At 38.0% G+C, this 21,239-nt stretch overlaps 1 protein-coding gene across 1 annotated transcript in view; it reads right to left on the reverse strand.

Moving 5' to 3' along the window:
* Nucleotides 1–14,467, reverse strand: part of LOC150095905 (uncharacterized) — a 112,252-nt gene extending 97,785 nt beyond the window's left edge. The window contains exon 1 of the mRNA XM_090409440.1: nt 14,193–14,467. Coding sequence (XP_090265566.1) covers nt 14,193–14,306 — 114 coding nt within the window. The 5' untranslated portion in view covers nt 14,307–14,467. The remainder of the gene's footprint in view (nt 1–14,192) is intronic.
* Nucleotides 14,468–21,239: the final 6,772 nt, after the last annotated feature.

A 21,239-nucleotide genomic window follows, 5' to 3' on the forward strand; every position in this document is an offset into this window, starting at 1 on the left:
AAATCTGGTTTTATGAAGAAATTTCACTCTTGGTTTCTAAATAAGAGTTACCCACAGAATGCTATTAAAAAAAATCAAAGCTCAGCACAGGAAGTTAACGTACGGGTAAACAGAGATAGAGCAGATACGGTTTTGTTTCTCATATGGTAAGCTGTTTGCAACTTTACTATTCCATTAAACGTCACTACATAGCAAAATACATAAAAATCTTTAATCCCTCTTCCTATCTGTCCTCTCTTCATAGGAGGCATTCCATAGAACAGCCATTTTTTGGCACTTGCTCCTGAATCGTCTCCAACACTTCCCCAAGAAATCCATGCAATACACGTGTCCACAGTAGTCCAGATGTGACTGTATCAAAGCTGCATAAATAAAGATAATAACTTCGTTATGTCGGTTTGTGAGTGAGTTATTTTACTCACTTTTGCAATATATCGTCTGAATCTGATCCTTGTCCATCATCATTCCCATATTCCTAGCCTCATCAGTTTCCTACAGGCCATTTCCTTCAGTACAGTACACAGCTTGTAATATTTTCAACCCAAAGTGCTGTCGCTTTGACTTATCAAAGTGACAGCCATTTTTCATGCTCACACTGTCTGTCTATTTAAATGATCGTGCAGGATCTGGTACATCATCTTTATTAACTAATTAACCTACCGCTGCTTTGGCAAATAACTGGATATTTCTTCTCAAATAATTTTTCCTAACATTAAAATAAACACCAGCAGGCCAAGTGTAGAATGCTATACCTTCTAGATTCGGCTCTTCCACATATATTATTTGATATCTGTGCATCAGTCACCCTCTTAACGGTATTACCAACTTCATATATCTATCTTCATTTTTCGCTAATTTATGTAATAGTTCCACGTGGTATTCTCTTAAATAGTCCAGGTGAGGCCTTATCAAGAGGCAAAATGACATTCTTATTTTTACATGTCAATGTTCGTTTGCATTGCAATTATCTTTTGAGTTGTATTTCAATATTTTCTATATGGTCCGTGAACTTCAGCTTCCTACATATCAACACTCTAAGATCCCTAGCCGAATCAGTTTCTTCTAGCATAATCCCGCCAATACAATACGACATCGGATATGTAATCACGCCAAAGTGCATTTACTACGTTTACTGACATCCATTTTCCAATTCCCACAATTCCAGCCTATTCAAATCAGTCTAGAATTGCTGCATGTCAGCAGCATTCCTGATTACCCTACCTATTTTTGCATCATCAGTAAATAGCTGATAGTCGCTTTTCAAATCCTTCCTAATATCATTAATGTACAGATTGAATAACAGTGGACCAAGCACTTATCCCTGTGGTACAACACCGGTTATCTTAAATCTTGCAGACTCACATCCCCCCTATACCACTTTTTGATATCTGTCAGTCAGCTATCCTCTGATCCACGCTAATATTTTATAATCCAAACCCATATTCTCCAATTTATGCAACAGGCTACCATGCTGTATTCCGTCAAAACCTTAGCAAAATCCAAAGTATTATGGTGTGTCCATTCTCCTTGTCTAGTTCAATGGTAACATTTTTATAGAATGCAAGCAAATTGCTGAAACATGACCTTCTCTTAGTAAACCATGCTGTTCATTGCAAAGTAGAGATTGACTGTTAACCCATTTCTGAATGCGAGCCCTAACCAATTTTTCCAAAATCTTCACCACCACTCCTTAGATACTAATTGTTCGATAGTTGGATACATCGGTCTTTGCATCACCCTTGTGTAATGGAATTACCATACGTTGTTTCCATTCCTGAGGAATCTTTCCTGTTATGAGACTCATGTTAACCAGCCTGTTCAAAGGAACAGCCAGTTTAGCTGAAAACTCTTTTAGCACACATGCTGATATCCCATCAGTCCCTATTGCTGAATTCTTATTCACTTTGTGCTATAATACTTCGTCCTCATACACCTGAGTTTCTTTATCCAGTTTATTTATTTATTCTTACAGCAAAAGCAGCTAAAGGTCAATGTCCATTTAGGGCCTGATCTATCACCTCGTGGATATCCTGGAGTCCGCCGCCATGAAATTGGCGCCTTGAGCAGTCATTCAAAATATATGTGATCGTCTGGACCACAAGGGAACAGTCACAATAAGGGTGGTCTGATAGTCTCCATTTATGCAGCAGGTAGCCACATCTGCCTTGGTTAGTTCTAATCCTGTTGATAGATGACCAAATCTTCCTAGCAAGGGCAAAACCAGGCTGTAGAGCACAGGGGTCTTCAACCAGGAAACCATTTGTTGGAAGATTGTTGGACCAGTGTTCCCATCATATGTCAGGTGTTGATGGCAAGGCAGCTGAAGAGAGTTCGTCCATGGACCAGAAAGGGTTTCGCGATTCTAGGCGAATACTAGGTGGATTTTTAAGAGTCTGATGCATGGAAAGGAGCGGGTTGCTCATTACTTTATTAAATACTTTAATCCAGGCTTGTCTTCTCCGTATATTTGGTGGAGCAATGTTAGATAAGACAGGTAACCAGGAGAGAGCAGTGTCCCACTAATTGTGCGCATGGTAAAGTTTAGCTGGATGTCTATAATGTTAGTGTGTGCACTTCTTTCCCAGACAGGGGCATAGTATTCTGCTGTAGAGAATGCGAGGGCTAGTGCAGACGACCGTAAGACATCAGCACCACAACCCCAGGTTGTTTCAGCAAGCCATCAAATGATATTATTTCTCGTTTTAACTTTGTTGGATAGGTTGGTGATGTGCCTTTTATAGGTTAGGCTTCTGTCCACGCTCACTCCAAGCTATTTCGGGTGAGGCTCGTGTTCTGCCAATTTGCCACAGAAAGAGAGGTGGAGGTGTCGATTCGCGTCTGCGTTGTTCAGATGGAATACTGTGAACACAGTTTTTGTTGGATTTGGCTTCAGATACCACTGCTTGAAGTACACCTCCAAGATGTTCAGGTTCTGGTTCAAGGTTGTTTCCAGACTGACAAAGGAGGTAGACTGTCTGTGTAGGATAGCGAGATAATCGGAGTATACATATTTGCTTGAGCTGATATTATATTATGAAATAATGATATTATTTCTCGTTTTAACTTTGTTGGATAGGTTGGTGATGTGCCTTTTATAGGTTAGGCTTCTGTCCATGCTCACTCCAAGCTATTTCGGGTGAGGCTCGTGTTCTGCCAATTTGCCACAGAAAGAGAGGTGGAGGTGTCGATTCGCGTCTGCGTTGTTCAGATGGAATACTGTGAACACAGTTTTTGTTGGATTTGGCTTCAGATACCACTGCTTGAAGTACACCTCCAAGATGTTCAGGTTCTGGTTCAAGGTTGTTTCCAGACTGACAAAGGAGGTAGACTGTCTGTGTAGGATAGCGAGATAATCGGAGTATACATATTTGCTTGAGCTGGTAGGTAAGTCAGACATGTAGATGTTAAATAGTAAAGGGTATAACACAGAGCCCTGTGGAATACCGTTGTAGAGGAATCTGGGCCTGCTCTTTTTTCCACTAATATGGAAAAAAAAGTCTTTCGTTAAGCACTAATCGCTTAGGAAAATGACAGTAAAAAATTTGAAAGCATATTCTTATAACTAATTCTAGTATTCGTAAAGAGGAAAAACAAAGTGCCTGGAGTGAATTCATTTCCAAAATTAAATCCAATATCAGTAATTAAGGAAAAAGATTCTCACGCAACACCTAATCCTGTTAGGGTTAGGTACCAAGAGATGTCAGTACATGATTGCTCATTATTTCATCGTTTGCCGCTTTTATAATTAGTGATAATCTTGAGGCAACTCTCCATGATTGACTACTGTTGGAGATTGATCTGCCCACTCAGTTTCTAAAAGCTAGATAGGGTTAGAAGGCGTCGCCTACTTCATATAAGGGAATAAAAGGCGTTAGCCAATTTTTTTTTTTTAATTCACATTTTCTAAAACGCATCTGAACTTTTACGCAGCTGCAACAATAACAGAAAAAGTAAGGTAGGATATGAACATAAATCCTAGCATTAATCTAACTGGCTGCTTTCAAGCTATTATCTACCTACTATTCAAATTAAAGCATGTAGTAGTACTTAACAATAGGCACATGCACATAACTATTTTGAATTACTAGAATCGTGCATAATGCTGTATTTGTTAGCACTGTTAATTGATTATATATAATCAATTAATCAACATGTTGATTATATATAATACATGCTTCTCAGTTTTGTCATAGTAGCGAGATATAAGATTTCAGATTCTTTGGAAAGAGCCTGGTGTCAGAGATAGATGGCACGAAATAGTTATGGTAGCTCGTTTGTGAATGGATGATTGGAAGCTGATCCTCATATTATTAATGTATGAGATAGTGGATAATGGATACACCATGATACTTTTGAACTTTGCTAAGCCTTTTGAGAGAATACGGCATGGCAGAGTGCTGCACAAATTGGAGAATGTGGGATTGAATTGTAAAATATTGGCATGAATAACAGGATGGCGGACTGAAAGATATCAAAAAAGTGGTATATAGGGAATGTGAGACTGCAAGATTTAAGATAATCAAGGATCAGTCCTTGGTCCATTGTTATTAATTCTTTACATCAGTGACATTGTCAAAGATTTGAGAGGTGATTTGAGAGCTAATTCCTGATGAGGCAAAGGTAGGCAGGGTATTCAGAATGGGACTGATATGCAGCGGACTAATTTGAATAGGTTGGAATTGTGGGCATGTGAAAATGGCAGTCAGTTCAATATTCGTAAATGTGAAGTTATGCACTTTAGTTTAATGAGATACGAGGGTGGTCTGAAAAGTTCACTGCCTAACAATGAAAAAAGGAATTTATAATTTCAAAATTAGTTTTATTTTTCAACGTAATCTCCCTTAAGACCAATGCATTTATTCCTGCGATGCTCCAGCGCCATTATCCTGTTCCTGTAGTGCTTCTCAGTAAGATCTGCAAAATGCCTCTCTAGAGCTGCAATCACTTTTGATTCGAAGAAAAATGCTGACTAGCGAGTAAGAGTTTTAGTTTTGAGAAGAGATAGAAGTCAGAGGGAGCTAAATCTGAGGAATAGGGTGGATGTTCCAATCTGCACAATTCATAGTGCAGATCCCTTAATTTTTCCATTGCCAAAACACCGTGGGCAGGTGTATTGTCCTGATGAAAGATGATTTTTTTTTCTTCTGCAAACCGGGTCTTTTCTCACAAATGTTTTCGTCTAGTCTGGTGAAAAGATCGGAATAATGTCCCTCGGTTATTGTTTTACCTTTTTCAACATAATTAATAAACAAAATGCCTTTAGCATCCCAAAACACCGATGCCATGACCTTTCCTGCTGATGGAACCGACTTTGTCTTCTTTGGCTCTAAACAACCGGCTTCTGTCCACTGTTTTGACTGCTGTTTGGATTCTGGTATGTAATGGTGAATCCAAGTCTCATCCATAGCAATAAATCGACGCAGAAAATCAGTTTTATTCTTGTTAAAACGCTCCAAGCACTGTTCAGAGATTTTCATGCGAGTGCGTTTTTGATCTGCTGTGAGCAAGCTCGGCACCCATCTTGCGCAAGGTTTTTCATTTGCAATTCTTCATGCAAAATATATCCTATACGTTCTTTTGAAATGCCTACAGTCTCAGCAATTTTACGCACTTTGACTCGGCGGTCATCCAATACCATATCGTACAATTGACCAATGATTTCTGGTCTTGTTACACTTTATGGACGTCCTTCACGTGGTTCATCTTGAAGGCTGGTACAGCCACATTTAAACTCGGCAGCCCATTTATTAAAATGTCGAAAACGAAGGAGAAGAGTGCCCATAAACTTTTATGAACTTTGAATGAATTTCGTTTGGCGTTAAACCTTCTTTTACAAAACATTTTATAACCGTACGATACTCAATTTTATCCGTTTCAAGGGATACAGACCACTTTTGCTTCAGACAATGTTAATAAAACAAACTACTTGATAGAATGACTTGCAATATCACATGGATGCTTATGACAGATGTACCAACTTAGAAAAAAAAAATCTTGCCGATAGTTTTGCCATCTATGCTCGAGGCCGAGAACATTTCAGACCACCTCGTATATCTCATGTCATATTATGTTGTTGGGATTATGCTAAAAGAAACTGGTCAGGCTAGGGATCTTGGATTTTTAATAGACAGGAAGTTCAAAAGCCGTATAGCAAAGATTGTAAATGCAATCATCCTCTGAGTTATATTTAGAATGCTGAATAATTGCCTCATTACAAGACCAGGTTCACGACCTCACTTGGACTATTAGCGCTTGTCTGGTCTTCTATTTGACTTGGTTATACTGATGCAGTAAATAGAGTGCAAAGGAGATTATTATTATTATTATTATTATTATTATTATTATTACGAAAGACATCCATGGAGTTAAGGACTCATCGAGGGAGGCCACATGCTACATGCACTAGCTATCATACTTATTCTTAAATTCCACACTGCTTGCACCACCCACAACATCCAATGGCAATCCATTCCAACCAACGACCACCCTATGAGGGAAAAATCTTGCTATCATCCCCTTCTTTACGGAATTCATTCGCAGCTTCCAAGGATGCCCTCCTCTCCTTTTCTCACACTCCATAAAATGAAAACTTCCATGAATTGAAATCCTGTATAACCCTTTCAGAAGTTTGTATGTCACAATCATATCACCTCTTTTCCTCCTGTTTGCTAGTATCTGCAGTCTACAAATTCTCAGTCTGTCTTCATAATCATTTTTAATAATATCATTTTAACACTCTCCTTTTTACTCTCTCCAATATATCAGAATTACAATGGAAACCAAGAGACCAGACCTGCTCACAATTGTCCAGGTGAGGTCTTATCAAGGCCTTGTAAAGAAGCAAAATGACATCCTTATTTTCACATGTGAACGTTCGTTTCAACATTTCAGCACTCAATTATCTTCTGAGTTGTATTTGCAATCGTTGCTACATGGCCCCAGAACTTCAACTTCCTATCAAACTGACACTACAAGATCCCTAGCCTCATCAGTTTCTTCAAGCATAATCCCAAACAAAATACGCCATTGGATGTCTAATCACGCACAATGAATGATTTTACATTTACTAACATTGAAATGACATCCATTTTCTCATTCCCACAATTCCAGCTTATACAAATCATTCTTCAGGTGCTTCATGTCAGCAGCATTCCTAATTACCCTACCTATCTTTTCATTATCAGCAAATAGCTGTATATCGCTTTTCAAATCCTTCCCAATATCATCAATGTACAGATTGAATAAGTGGACCAAGCACTGATCCTTGTAGTACACACTAGTTACCTTAAATCTTGCAGACTCACATCCACGTAAACCACTTTTTGATATCTGTTAGTCAGCTTCTCTTAGCCACGCTAATATTCTATAATCAAAACCCATATTCTCCAATTTATGCAACAGGCTACCATGCTGTATCCTGTCAAAAGCCTTAGAAAAATCCAAAAAGTATCATGGTGTCTCCATTCCCCTTGTTTAATTCAATAGTAACATTGTTATAGAATGTGAATAAGTTGCTGAAACATGACCTTCCCTAAGTAAATCCGTGTTGCTCATTGCAAAGTAGAGATTCACTCTCAACCCATTTCTGAATGCGAGCTCTGAGCAATTTTTCTAAAATACTGTATTCGCCAACACTCTTCAGATACTAATTCGTTGATAATCGGATAGGTCTTTGCACCACCCTTGTGCTATGGAATCACCATACATCCTTTCCATTCCTGTGGAATCTTCCCTGTTCTGAGATTCAAATTATATAGCCTCGTCAAAGGAATATCCAGTTCAGCGGAACACTCTTTTAGCCTACGGGCTGATATCCCATCAGTCCCTATTGCTGAATCCTTGTTCAGTTTGTGCAACAGCTCTAATACACCTGAGTTTCTTTATCCAGTGAAGAGGTAGCAGTGAGCTCAATATCGCGTATACCAGGTTTATAGCTTTTAACCAAATGGCCACTCATTAGTTGAACAACCTCTTCTGCATCTGTAACCTTCACGCTGTCTACATTGAGAATAGTTATTCTTTCATGTTCATTCTTTCTTTTACTTGCAGCATATTGATAGAATTCTTGTCGGTTGTGTTTATCTTGCAGAGCCAGTTTCTTTTTATACTCAGGCTTTGCTTTCCGTACAACATTTATGACTATTCTAGCCTGCTGCTTATAATTATCATAACGGACATCATCCTTATGCACACGGTATCCTTTTCTTGCTTACTAAGATTACACATCCATTTGATGTGTAATCTTATTAATTACACATTAATAGACCCTATTAATTCTTCGAACTCTCCGGACACACTGATATCGCATTGCTACCCAATCAATATTTGGATAATTAAAGTCCCCCATTAGGATCACTCTTTTCGCGCTCATATTTTCTATTTGGTGATGCATGTCTTCATCATTAGCAACCGATCCACCAGATCTTTAACAGCACACCACTATGTAATTGATCTTGTTAATTTCTAGCTCACACCAGATTGCTTCAAACTCACTGCCACATGAAATACTGTTAGTAGTAGTAGTACTACTACAATCATAGGTCTCAACTGTAACTGGATTCAAGTTATCAAGTCATTATTAAAGAAGATAGCGGGAACGTCGAAATAGATTTCCAGAGAGATTGAGAATTTGTGGAATTCAGAAACTAGCAAACAGGAGAAAGAGGGATAATATGATTGAGGCATAAACTTCTGTGAGAGTCATTCAGGATACCATTAGATGGAATTTTTCATTTTATGGAGAATGGGGAGAGCACGAGAGGGCATCCATGGATGCTGAGAATGAATCCGGCAACAAAGGAAGTGAGAGCTACATTTTTTCTTTCAAAGAGTGGTGTGTGGTTGGAATGGATTGCTTTTCGGAGGTTGCGAGTGATAATGTGAATGAATTCAAGAAATGGTTTGACAACTGGTGTTGATGAATCCTTGATCCTTCTGAGGTCTCTCTCTCTCTTAATAAGAATAATATTTTGATCTTGACCGATTTGGCATTTGTACGTGTTATCAGATGGAGAGGGGTCGGAAAAGGACATCGCCAAAGTTTTTGAAGGCCAAGAAGATTAAACGAATGATGTATTTGTCTTTGAAAGGCTAGAAGCAAATATGAGCGCAAGAAAAAGAGAAAATGCTATCCATCGCTTTGAATATTAGAAAGTGGGTGTGAATTGAGATTAATTTATTATTATTGTTCTAATTTATTTTTTGCAAGAAAGAAGAAAACACTATGTTTTTGTAGGGATGCAAGTTTTTTTCTATTATCTTCACTCCTCTGTAGGTGGTGGCGATAGTGCGTGTAAAATATATTTTTAGGTGTGAGTGTTGAAATATGTTTATATTGAAGTTTGGGATATTTAAGTGCTTTATATTTGTTAAATGAATAAAGTAATAGCGTGTACTATTGTTAACGAACAAATGAAATCATTTCTTATGTTATTGAGACAATGTCATTTATATATAGAACAAAGATTGGTGAAAGAGCATAATACTGGAGCATTCGTACATTGGGGAGAATTATCATGAGTTTAAGCAGCTGCCGTAATACCCAGTGAATGGACAGAGAAAAATCGCCGCTTATTCACAGAGGCTGGAAGGCAGCTGTATAATGAAAGTTTGTTGAACTTTGTGCTCTAGCTTCGTGTTCTAGCTTATGTTGCACTTGGTGCACGGATCTAAAGCTGGGCGGTGTTGATGAGAAGAAGAATGACTGTGGATCAGTAGAATCCATAAAGGTGGAATCAACGTGGTGCAGTAGATGAATAATAATGACCCTCGCCATTGTGTCTGGACAACTCAGGTGAGGATACTGGACAGAATGAAAGGTAGAATTTTGTCTCTTTTTTCTTTTTTTTGTGACAGCCTGGCTTTCTTATGTATTTTCTTGAACAATTGCTCACACAAAGTTCTCATAAAATCTGAACTGGTATTTAGAAGAAACAGAAACTTCTTGATATCTTTCTTGAACTTCTGAAGGCAGTGTTCCTCGGGTAAAATGTATAGGCAAGACTATTTCGAAACATAATGGTAGATGAAATATATCCAAAGGATTGAAATTGAACAGTGTGTGGATGGCGACCATTAGCTCATCATCTTTTTACTTGCTTGAAGGAGGGCGCAAGAATGATGCTTTCCAGTTCTGTGCAGAAGTGCCGTTTTCGTACAGTTATGAAAATACCTGTAGAAATCAGAACCCTACCTATATATATATTTGATGCTCTCCAGAAAACAAAATGTGATTGGAGGGAATTGCTGGAAGAAAATTATCTGTTAGGACATTGCATTGCTGTCTTCTTCTGGAAACCACTGAAAATATTTAGGTAGGTTTTTGATCCACTACGCCAAACCTGAGAGCAATATTCTGAGGTTGTTTGAATTTGAATTTTATATAGGAAAGAAATAGAAATATATAGAAATTTTTATATTTATAGACTGAAGCAACTATGGATATGATTTGTGCTATGAAAGACTAAAGGTATAAATCAGCCCAAGAAGAGAAATCTCATCTAGGCAGATGTGGTATTATCAATAGTAAGGATTGATAAAGTTATTACAGTTAATAAGAGAAGGCTGGGTTTGGTACCATTGAAGGTCATAAGATTATCCTTCCTCCACTGATAGAAGGAGATCAGAGCTGAATCTTGAATTATGTTAGTAGCGCAAAGTGGGTCAAATAAAGAAGAAGAATTAAGTGTATTGGCATCAACAATACTGAGATTTGGACTTGAGTTTCGTGAAAATAGGTCATTAATGTTAAGGTGGGACGACAGAAATTTGGACGCAGATACAGAACATTTATGTGCTTTAGCTTTTGTGAATAAATTAGAAAAGAAGAAACCAACCATCTTAGATAATCAGAAAAGAAACTGACAGGTTAACAGAAGCAGAACATAAGATGGTAGCTTGCTAAAAAATGACTGGAAAATCAAGTCCTGGACAGTGATCATGTTTTTTTTGTTTGTTTTTTTTTGAGCTGAGGGATACAGTGCTTGGCTAGAAGTCGCTTTTGATGGATTGGATCTATTGGAAGAATGATGATTATCCAGTATTAAGATGAGTTGATGGGTAATTTGTACCTCACTGAGTTGCGAATCCTGTATAGTATGTAGCGGTCGGTCAGTAAACATAATTATCTTACTCATTAGGTAATTACAGTATGGCTTGATAACAAAGTTCTGCAAGGGAGAGAGAGAGAGAGAGAGAGAGGGCTACTTGTGGAAACTGGCAACACCACAAGAAATGTAGGTATCCCATCCAATCCCCCCCCCTTCTCTCGAGAATACAAAACAAACAGCTTAAATGGGAGAGACTTCATCTTTCACATCCTTTGTATATCCGTGGAATATCCGCATGACTGGTCGTAGTTCTGAGGCACAGTGTTTGAGTTCATTTGGAAAATATCACCAGGATCAGAAAACGTTTTTGGTATCTAAATTATTCGAGATACTCCTGATGTTCCTGCCAACATAGTAGTAGAAGGTGATTTTTGTGAATCGCGCATCAACATCATCAATCGCGAATCGACAATAATTATGCTAGGAGGTCAGCTTTGTCGTTGCATGATGTGGTGTTGCCATCTAGATGAAAGAGAGTGAAAGTATAGATGGGTAGTAGTACCCAGTGGCCTTTGCTAGGAAGGGACAGAAGGCACAACTGCTATTAGTACAAGAGGCTAGTTTTTCGGTATTTGGCTCTTTGTTAATCTTTAACAAAAAGGCAAATACCTAAAAACCAAAGCAGTTATAGACTTTTAGCAGGCAGTCATCCTGACTGTTGTAAGTTTTAATGTACAGCGAAATCTTTATGGTTGGAGATTTAGAATGGCTTGGTAACTTTTTCAAACCACTACTGGAAGAGTTACATATGCCCGAGCTATTGCTATCACTGAATTTCTAAAACTGAAGTTAATGAGCTAATTGTATATGACATGAGGTATTGAACAACATTCTGTAATGCGTATATTATAAAAGGAATTTCATTGTATCATCTTTTATCCAGAGATAATGATGAGCAAATTGAGTAGGATTGAATGTTGCAAGGAAAATCGTTCATATAAATATAAAATGGCAACACGAATGCGCAATGGACATTTGGTTAATTCTTGAGAATGAGCTCTCCCTTAGCACCTTCCTAGCATAGTCAGAATCAGGGGCGAATTCTCCATGCTTGCCATGCTTGCTGCGCAAGCTCATTACTTCAGAAAGAAGTAATATTTATTTGTTAATAAATGCATGCATTTATAAGCATTCCATTTAGGGAATTTGTGATGTTGTTGGCTATCGTTGTGATCGGACGTATTCCTTTAGACTCTGCCTAGTTGAATTTTATATAAGGTTTTTCGGGAAGCTCGCATTGCACTGGAACTAACACAGTTCGAGATCTACTATCTCCCCCTCTGTATGAAATATGCAGAGGTCTGATGGCCGGCAGGCCCCACCCGCAATGAGGACCAGTGGTGGATGAATGGTATTTTAGGGAGGTAGGTCTCTGCACTGTGTCCAAGTAAGTTCCCGAAACTCCTTTTTCCTTGTTTTGAGGACAGTCACCTATAATAAACTAACTTTTTGCTGGTAGACGCTTACTCTAAGCTGTCTACGGGATTAGCTAGTGGACTCTCAAAATCTACAGGATCACTCGCAAACTACTCGGAAAACCCGAGCAACCGCTATTTTCTCTTAGCCCAAATTATGAATTCTCCATATGATGAGCTCGACTTCAAGTAGAGTGTGGAAATTGGCAATCCACCAAATAGAAGAGGTTGAAACAGAGGACTATCAATCCCCTGATCCTCTCCCCTGCACTTCTCAAGATAACACCAGAGAGATTATGTCGCCAGTTAACGACCAGCCCCTAGTGGACTCAGATAACTCAACAGACTATCAGGTTGTCAGCAGAATGAAGCGCAAGAAGGAGTCGCCAGCTGCAGAACCTGAAATTATATTTATAATCCCTTATAAATAAAAGTACGGTTTCCTCTCCCGAAAACTTGGGCTTTCTCTTCCAAAAGAGATAACCGACTAAAGACTACACGCTAATCATACAGTTTAGTTATTGTGTGGTTTGGAATGGTGGCGGTAGAGGCAAATAAGGCTATGAGCTCCATGTGAGACTGGCTAATTCACCTTCAGGTGAAAAGCTCTCATAAAGTTCTTTGTCCTATAATGGATTCGAATCCTTGATATTCCTGCCAAAGGCTATCATGGTATCTTATCTCCTCAGTATCAAAGGACACTGAGGAGATGAAATTAACTGTTCTGACCTAGCAAAGTTTATAGAAGCTAAGTTACTCGAGTAAGAAATAATTGGGTCGTAATACGCTATTTACAATATGGAATGAGAATTCATTTAACATTCATTTCAGCATTGGAAAAAATAGGCTTAGGTCTTTTTTAGCTACAATAACTAATTCCGTATTTCTTTTTAAAAAAATCAACGAATAAACGGATAAATCAGAAAAGTTGTGCTTTGGATACATCATGTGCGACAGTGGACTGTTCTTTCGAGAAAAATATCTTGTGTGACCCTGTAACCTACTCATAGTTCACCCAATATGAAATCAAGTTCCATGACTTGGGAAAATGTTTGATTGTCATCTTCATCTAAGCTTACAAAGACTGTGTTTAAAAAATATGCGATTTGTTTGCTGCAGTGTGTTTAGCCTATCATTAGCATGGATTTCCTATTATTGCTCACTGTGCGATATGCCGTCATATCGGAAGAGAGAGAGAGAGAGAGAAATTAAAATTTTTTATTATGTTCCGTTCATTCAATATTGCAGGGAATTCACACTGGTGTCTTCCAAATAATGTTTAATCTAAAAGATAATTCAGGTTCTCTCCTCGTAACATTTGTTGTGCTCTCACTAATGGCTACACTTCTACTTAATTACCATCTGATATTCGCCAATAAGAAAGCCACAAACAAACAAAAGTGTATATGTATGTATGTGTATGCGCGTACTCGCGCATGTCCGCTGAGTAAAATCTCAGGATTTAATTGTATCGGAAACACAGTCTTGTGAGTCTAGGTACTGTTGCTTTTGTTTTTCCTTCCTTCCACAACTTCGTGATTCGTAAACTGGTGTATGTGTGTGTTGGAACCGTACACGTCATCGTGAAGATCAACGCTCGTACAGTCTGATATACTAAGGGAGATGTCAAACTAATTCACCAGTAATTCATAAAAAAAAAACTACTTACCCTTTCTATCGTAGGTGGTTGGCCAAAATCCTTCCCCCCCGCCAACCAAAACCCCCATGGTTCGGTATTTTCTTGTCGAATTAAGCAAACTGCAACTGGTCGTTTAACAGGCATAGTTTCTGTTTCGTTACGAAAAAGCTACGCGATTGACATTGATCAACCTCGAAGTGAAAATGTAACTGCAAACTAGCCGACTAAAGTCGGTAAGCCTGCAGGTGTCGACTTTTGGCAGAACTACTGCTACGAACCACTGAAAGTTACCCAGATATCGTACTCTCTCACTCCATCCCTCCCTCTCAACTTGAGTGATGACGAAAGAAGTGGATTGTAGATCAGAGTTAAACAAAATGAAAAAAAGAAAGGATAAAAATGCTTATTTCTGACGTGTCCGATTGTTTATTTAAACTGCCACACTGGTTTATGGAGTTCTCTGACTTTCTTGTCGTTTCTGAAATTTGTGCGTGTCTTTCTACAAAAAAAAAAAAAAACATTATTTATAAGAAGGTCTTCGCGTGTTTCAGTAAGTTTTTCTTCTAGCGCTGCTTCATGGGTGTTGACTGGCATCGCTCTGCAGTGACTAATATTTTAATTTCTTGGCTCCCTCACAGAACTAAAGTTGGACGGTTGACGCCAGCCTATACTGTACGAACGGTGTTTTATAAGGCCTTCCTTCTTTCTGTAGCCAAGGTAATCATTAAAAGAGCAAAAATTATTTTTTTTTCACTAACTGAGTTCATACACCCCGACCCGGAATGTATATTTAACTTCTGTAACGTGGGATAAGTTTATCTCTGTCATCTTTTCATCGTATTCACCAACCACTTGCAGTATGATTCAAACTTTCCTTACAGCATATTAACCTGTTATTCACTACTAATAGCAGGCAACTAACTGAATAGCTAATAGTAAATCTAATATTTAAAAATGCCTTTCACATCTGACATATCCTGACACAAACACATCACATCCATATCAGACTTCGAGAAACGTGTAGCCTGCAGGTATCTGCCCCCCCCCCTCGTTCAAAACACTACTTCTCGCCTGCACAACTTGTAGCACTTTATAAAACCTCCCCCCCCCCTCCCCTTAGAATACTATTCTCGAATTTGAGACTTAATAGATGATTTCCTCGTCACAAATCTCTCTCCAATATCTTTCTCATAGAGCGCTTTGTTTTTGTAAATATACCTTTTATAGGTATTTTCATGGGCGCTTCTCCATCGAACTCGTACCACCATAATTTCTCCACTGTCCTCTAAACTTGTAAGAAGACCAACAGCATCTGCTGGTATACATCCCTACATTGTTCAGCTCCAAACTTATCGCACAAATTCCTTATCTTTTTCTTTCGCTTGCTTTTTTTTGTGTATGTAACAGCCTTTCTCCATACCATCTCCTCCCATGAATACAATCTCCAGCTCTTCAAAATATATTAACATATTCCCTCATTCTCTTTGAGTCGCCCACCGAGAAAACTATTGTTATAGGTTTTGTGGGTATTCTTCGTATGTCGGGCTGACATAAGAAAAGGATATAAATAATATTTTAGTTTATGAATAAGACAAGTTTTTAAATATTCTTCAGATATTTAAGCATCAGTAAAAAACTTAAATAATTTTTCGGAAAATTCTCGAAAATTATAAATTTAACACCGGATACGTTCGATTTTGTTATTTTAGAATTAAGACCCAAGCAATTCAAGGCTACGACGTTAAAGTGTTATATCTAAATTACGTATTTTTGTTATCGATTTGCCTGTTTTGCAGAATGAAAAATTTTATTTTCTGGGGGAGGAAAAATTTTCCAACTCGTTATGACCAGCTAACTCACCTTCAGATTAAATAAAACCTTAGAAAGATTTTTTTGTGTCCTAGACGGAATTCGAATCCAAATCTTTCCAACCAAAGGATATGGTCAGTGGGTGCCGTATCACCGAACTGGTCCCATCATCATTTCTCCACTTTCGACAAATCTTATAAACACTCCAGCAGCTGCTCGTTAACATCGAAACAGAGTTCAGCTCTATGTGGAGAGCAAATAATATAGCAAATATGGTTTTACACAAGGCAAGGGTTTAGAGAAAAGAAAGGAATTTGTTGATGTGTTTCTTGAAAGAGCTGAGAAATGGGAAAAACTGTTCCAGAGATTAGAGGTATAGGAAATAAACATGGAGGATGAGAAGTTGGTTTGATAAGTATGGAGTTGAACTGTATAAGGGTGTTGACAAACAGCTGCTGCTCGTGTTCGTATATGATTAGAGGAAAGTGGAAGAATGGCAGTGACCAGTTCAGTGCTGCAGCCTTCATGGAAATACTTATAGAGAAGACAATGCAGCAACAAAATTCCATGGGAAAAACGGCTGGAGCAGTTTTATGTGCTCCCCTCCTAATTTAAGAACAGTATGTATTCTATGGCAGTACAGATTTGAGATTTATAAAGGATCAAAAGTTGAGTAGAGAAGGACTGTTTCGAACAAGAAAAAATACAAAACGTTTGGGAGGCCGAAGAGGCTCGTGACGCGTTTGTGTCACGATAAGCTAGATGTGAATGTCAGCCCAAGAAGAGAAAACTAATTTTGATTAGCGATTGGAATATTGTCAGTAGTTAGGGAGAGTGAAATATGATCTTTCTTCCGGGAGAGGGAGAGAGAGAGAGAAATGAGACACGATTGTGTTTTGTTCGCATTAAACTTCAACAGGTTATCCTCACTCCATTTGATAACGGTAAGGTAAAATAAGATTTTGAAGCCTGAATAACCTGAGCACTACAAGATTTTGTAAACGAAGAAAAGAAATGGGGAGAATACTATCACCTGTCATGCTGTAAATATAATTGGACTTCAGAGAAAACGATAGAGAGAAAGAGAGAGAAGATAATCGACAAATAGGCGGAAGAGTGTAGGTGAAAAGCACAGAACCCTGCAGTACTCCAGCATTGATTGAAAAATCTGAGGAAAGGAAACTATCTGCTGTGACTTCAGTGAATGATCAGAGAGGAAGCCGGCGATCCATTTACAAAATGTAGGAGGAATACCATAAAATGGTGGCTTGATAAGAAGGCCACGATGCAAGACTTATCAAATGCCTCAGAAATATCAGGAGTGGCCCCTTGAGTTTCTCCAAGATTTTCCATGCCTAGTATCCGAAGGTGAGAAAATTAGTTAGATCTTCTGTAGAGCAAGAATGGTGGAATCAATATTGATAGTCACTGTGTAACGTTTTGTGTCTTCAAGTAGAGAAATTGAGTCTTGATGGCTTTTCCATTATTTTAGAAAGTATTGAAGTCAGAGATTCTTGCTTTTAAACTGTTGAATTGATGCCATATGAGTATGACAGCTTATACAACGATACAAGATGCGTGCTAGTTCTGGAGCCCAATCAGTATAACTGAAGGAATACCATTGGGCTAAGAGACTTGTTAGTGTCAAGGCTATTGAATATTTTTTCTGATGTTCTGCTGATGAAAAATCAGACTTATGGGTATTTCGTGTAATAGTGAGAGCAGATTTATCCTAGTTGTCTAAATGAGTTAGAAGAAAAGACTGATGCCAAGAGGTTTGCCTTATCTTTTGTAGACGTTACATTGTACCATCAGAATGTGAGAGACGTAGAAACATGAAAGGGCAGAAGTTGTCTTACAGGTTTGACTAAGGACCTGAAGGCTGGACTGTCATTTGACCAGGAGTCAAGCTCAGTGCGTTTAGCCCTTACAAAGTATGGATTTATTGATAATTTTTGCAGTTGTTACGGGTTATAGTCTGTTGAGTGAGAGGCTGAAGTCTTTGCCTTGACATATGCTAAATTTTCGACTTCGACTACTTTAGCAAAGTTGTTGGAGAACTAGAGCTTGGATTTGGATGGGAAAAGGCACTCATTCCAGTGAGAATAAATTGTTTGTTATTAGATCGGAACTTCAGGGATCAGAAGAGTGGAAGCAATAATCAGACCATGGAAACTAGACATAAAAGTCCCGATCGTATCATGTGACACTACCACAGTGCCAGTTGACACTGTTAAAGTGTCATAGGATACGAGGTTAAGATTGACTGGGAGAAGAACGATCTGTACAAAAGGAAATATAGACAAGATTTTATATTCAGACTTGCGAAGAGGAAATGAGCATCAATGGTGTATTTGGAGGACATCTGGTTAAGAAAAGATCCAAGGTGCTATTTTCTTTATACCTGCATAAGGAGATATACTCACCTTTTGTACTTCTCGCTACATTTTCTGTTCCTAAATGACTTAATTCCACAATAAATACAGTTATTTGCACTTATAGTATCTCTTGCTCAAGCTTATTTGTGCAAATGCCGGATAACCAGACTTGGGCGAATGTTTAACGTCTCCTCTTGGCGAACTGCAAGCTGGCCCCAGTTATTAAGCAGGGTATTCAGATCTCACATCGGGCCGGAAGCAGCTTAAAAATGTGCTATCATATCCAAGTGGAACACTACCGCTGTGCTCAATGGAGTAGCGAAGTGGCTTAAGAACAGTTTGACCTTCAAAGAGTTAGATATATTTTCCATATCTAACTATTGACTCACTCAAGTATACTAACGTGTAACAGTTTCCCAAACTTGAGAGTAAGCGGTATTACCATAAACTGTTTAGCTGATTGTCCAGTTTATGTTTTACTTAATTAGTTACGGCCACTGAATTAGAAATCTTAATGCAGTCACGCAGCGTATATGCAAAATTCTTGATCACGTGCATTATCACGTGTTCTAGGCAGCTATTTAAGAAGTCGCGATTTTGAAAATAGAAGAGCTGACTGGTTTCTCAAAAGGTAAGATATCCCTGGTGTTTGTTTAATCAGCGGAAAAATAACCCACATTGCTTGTCTAAAAGGCTCAACTGTGGTTCTAAGACATTCTGTTAGGAATGAGATCGCCGTCGTCTGAGAAGGCTTGTACGGACAAACAAAACTTCCTGTGTGCAGCAGTTGACCGAAGCATTTAATGAAGGCTGTTCCCGATCCACATCTCACCGAACTATGCGCTGGGAATTGTAAAGGATCGGTATTGGCAGTCGCATGCCTATGCGTAAAATAAAAGTTCCTAATTCAGTGTCCGGTATGTGTATCTGTTTGCTAGTTAGGTCGATGACCATTGCACTGGATACCACAGCTTCCTTTAACTAAAAAAGTGTGGTGAACGATGGGAGGGGGGATGAAAAGTTCTGATAAACAGCCAGAACAAAAATGATAAAGCAACTGATATAACCACAAGAAAGAACATATCGTAAAACCATTTACCCCCCTCCCATGTCCATCAATTTGTAATAATTGTTCTTTTCTTTTAGAATATATAAGAAGACATGTTCTACCGCAATTCTTTCATGGTGATTATCACAACTTTTCAGCCCCTTCAGTAGGATTAATTATCACAACTGAATCGAGAGCTATTTACTTATTTTCTATGATTTGTATATAATTTTGATGGTTTGAATCATGTCCCTTGCTATTATTTCGCCACTGAAAAGTGTCCGATCGAAACCTAAATTGAAATGACTGGTTATATGCTGTATATAATACTGTGCTATTATGATACTAGCTGTCAGTCAATGCTTTAAACAATTATTTGAAGAAATTGCTTACATCAAATGTTAACAACATTATGGTGTCGTGTGTTATGTTTGTATTTGAGCTGTGTGCTCTGGTTGGTTTTGCCTCATTGTGGGGAAACAAGTAACTAACTTCTCTTGAAGAAATCATGGAAAAATTCTTATTCTTGATAGAATTTGAACACAGTTAGTTCAGGTCGTGAGATATGATTTCTGCAGACTACGTTTGAGATGCATGCCGAAAAAAAAGTTTCAGATCGCTGAACCACACAGTCACCAGTATGGTTTCTTTGACACTTCCGTGAAACTACAGATAACATATTCCAAAATAACGCTGTTACTTTGGAGTGATTTTAGCTGTGACTGTTAGAGTTCTTTTATTTTAAGATCGACGAACACATTTCAACATCTCTGTTTACGTAAGAAGCTAAATAAAGATGGATTCCACACGCTCCAACCTTGGACGGCATCAAAAGCTCTTTCCTTAGTTTTAATGTTCCCGTGAGTCACTCTTCGTGTCGGCCTCTTGTAGTCACAGTACAAACACACGTTCCAGAATAAGGGAAAAAAGAATACTTATATAGTGGCCAAATGAGATTTGGAATTTCTTGTATTCCAGCATGATAAAATAATAAAAATATAGCGCGAAACTACAGAAAAGTGTTATTGTTCACTGATCTGTTTTGATTACTTGACACAACTGAAATCGTGCAATAATTTTCTATAACTTTATTTTTTTTGAAAAATAGCTGCACGAAAATAACAATAATTTCTCTCTTAAGTGTGCTATATTTCTTGTTAATTTTAAATCAGATCATTTTTAATCCGAACCGTTAAAATGGTCCAGATCGGAATCCTAGTTCAGTCAGTGACAATCATAATTATATGTGTTAACCATTTTCAATATTTTTGCATTTACTCGTTAGTTTAGTATTTTTTAAATAATAATGCTACACATCGAAGGCTGTAAAATCAGTAGTCTGTGAGTACTGTAAATGAATTAAAGGTTTCGAAAAAATAAATAAATTTATTGGCGATTGTTTAGAATTGCTGTATATATTGGAAATACTCAAAAATAAAGACGGTTCCAGTGATCAGAGTACATGAAATGAAAGAATATTATGAAATTCGGTAAGCATGAAAGTATACTGTAAATTAATTTGACTATCTGTCTCTTGTGTTTTATCATTGAAGACAAGTGAAAGGAATGGAGCATCCAAGTACTGAAGAAGTTGGCATTGATGATTTATCCATTAAGTTTGAAATGACCGAAAGGAGAATACAGGACGGCAGTTCTGTGGTAAAGATTTGTCACTTTTTAGACAGGTTCATTCTAGAGTACCTTCCGAGCTGCACAGTTTATATAAGCGAAAAACGAGAGATTAAAAAGATAACAATATTGCGATTCATTTTAGAAAATAATTCCGAGCAAATCGGAAGCAATGCCATCTGGCCAAGACGATATCTTTGCAGAGAAAGATAT

Source organism: Typopeltis vanoorti, chromosome 19, assembly GCF_054136105.1.
Source record: "Typopeltis vanoorti isolate ZY-2024b chromosome 19, IOZ_Tvanoo_1.0, whole genome shotgun sequence".
Lineage (NCBI taxonomy): Eukaryota > Metazoa > Arthropoda > Arachnida > Uropygi > Thelyphonidae > Typopeltis > Typopeltis vanoorti.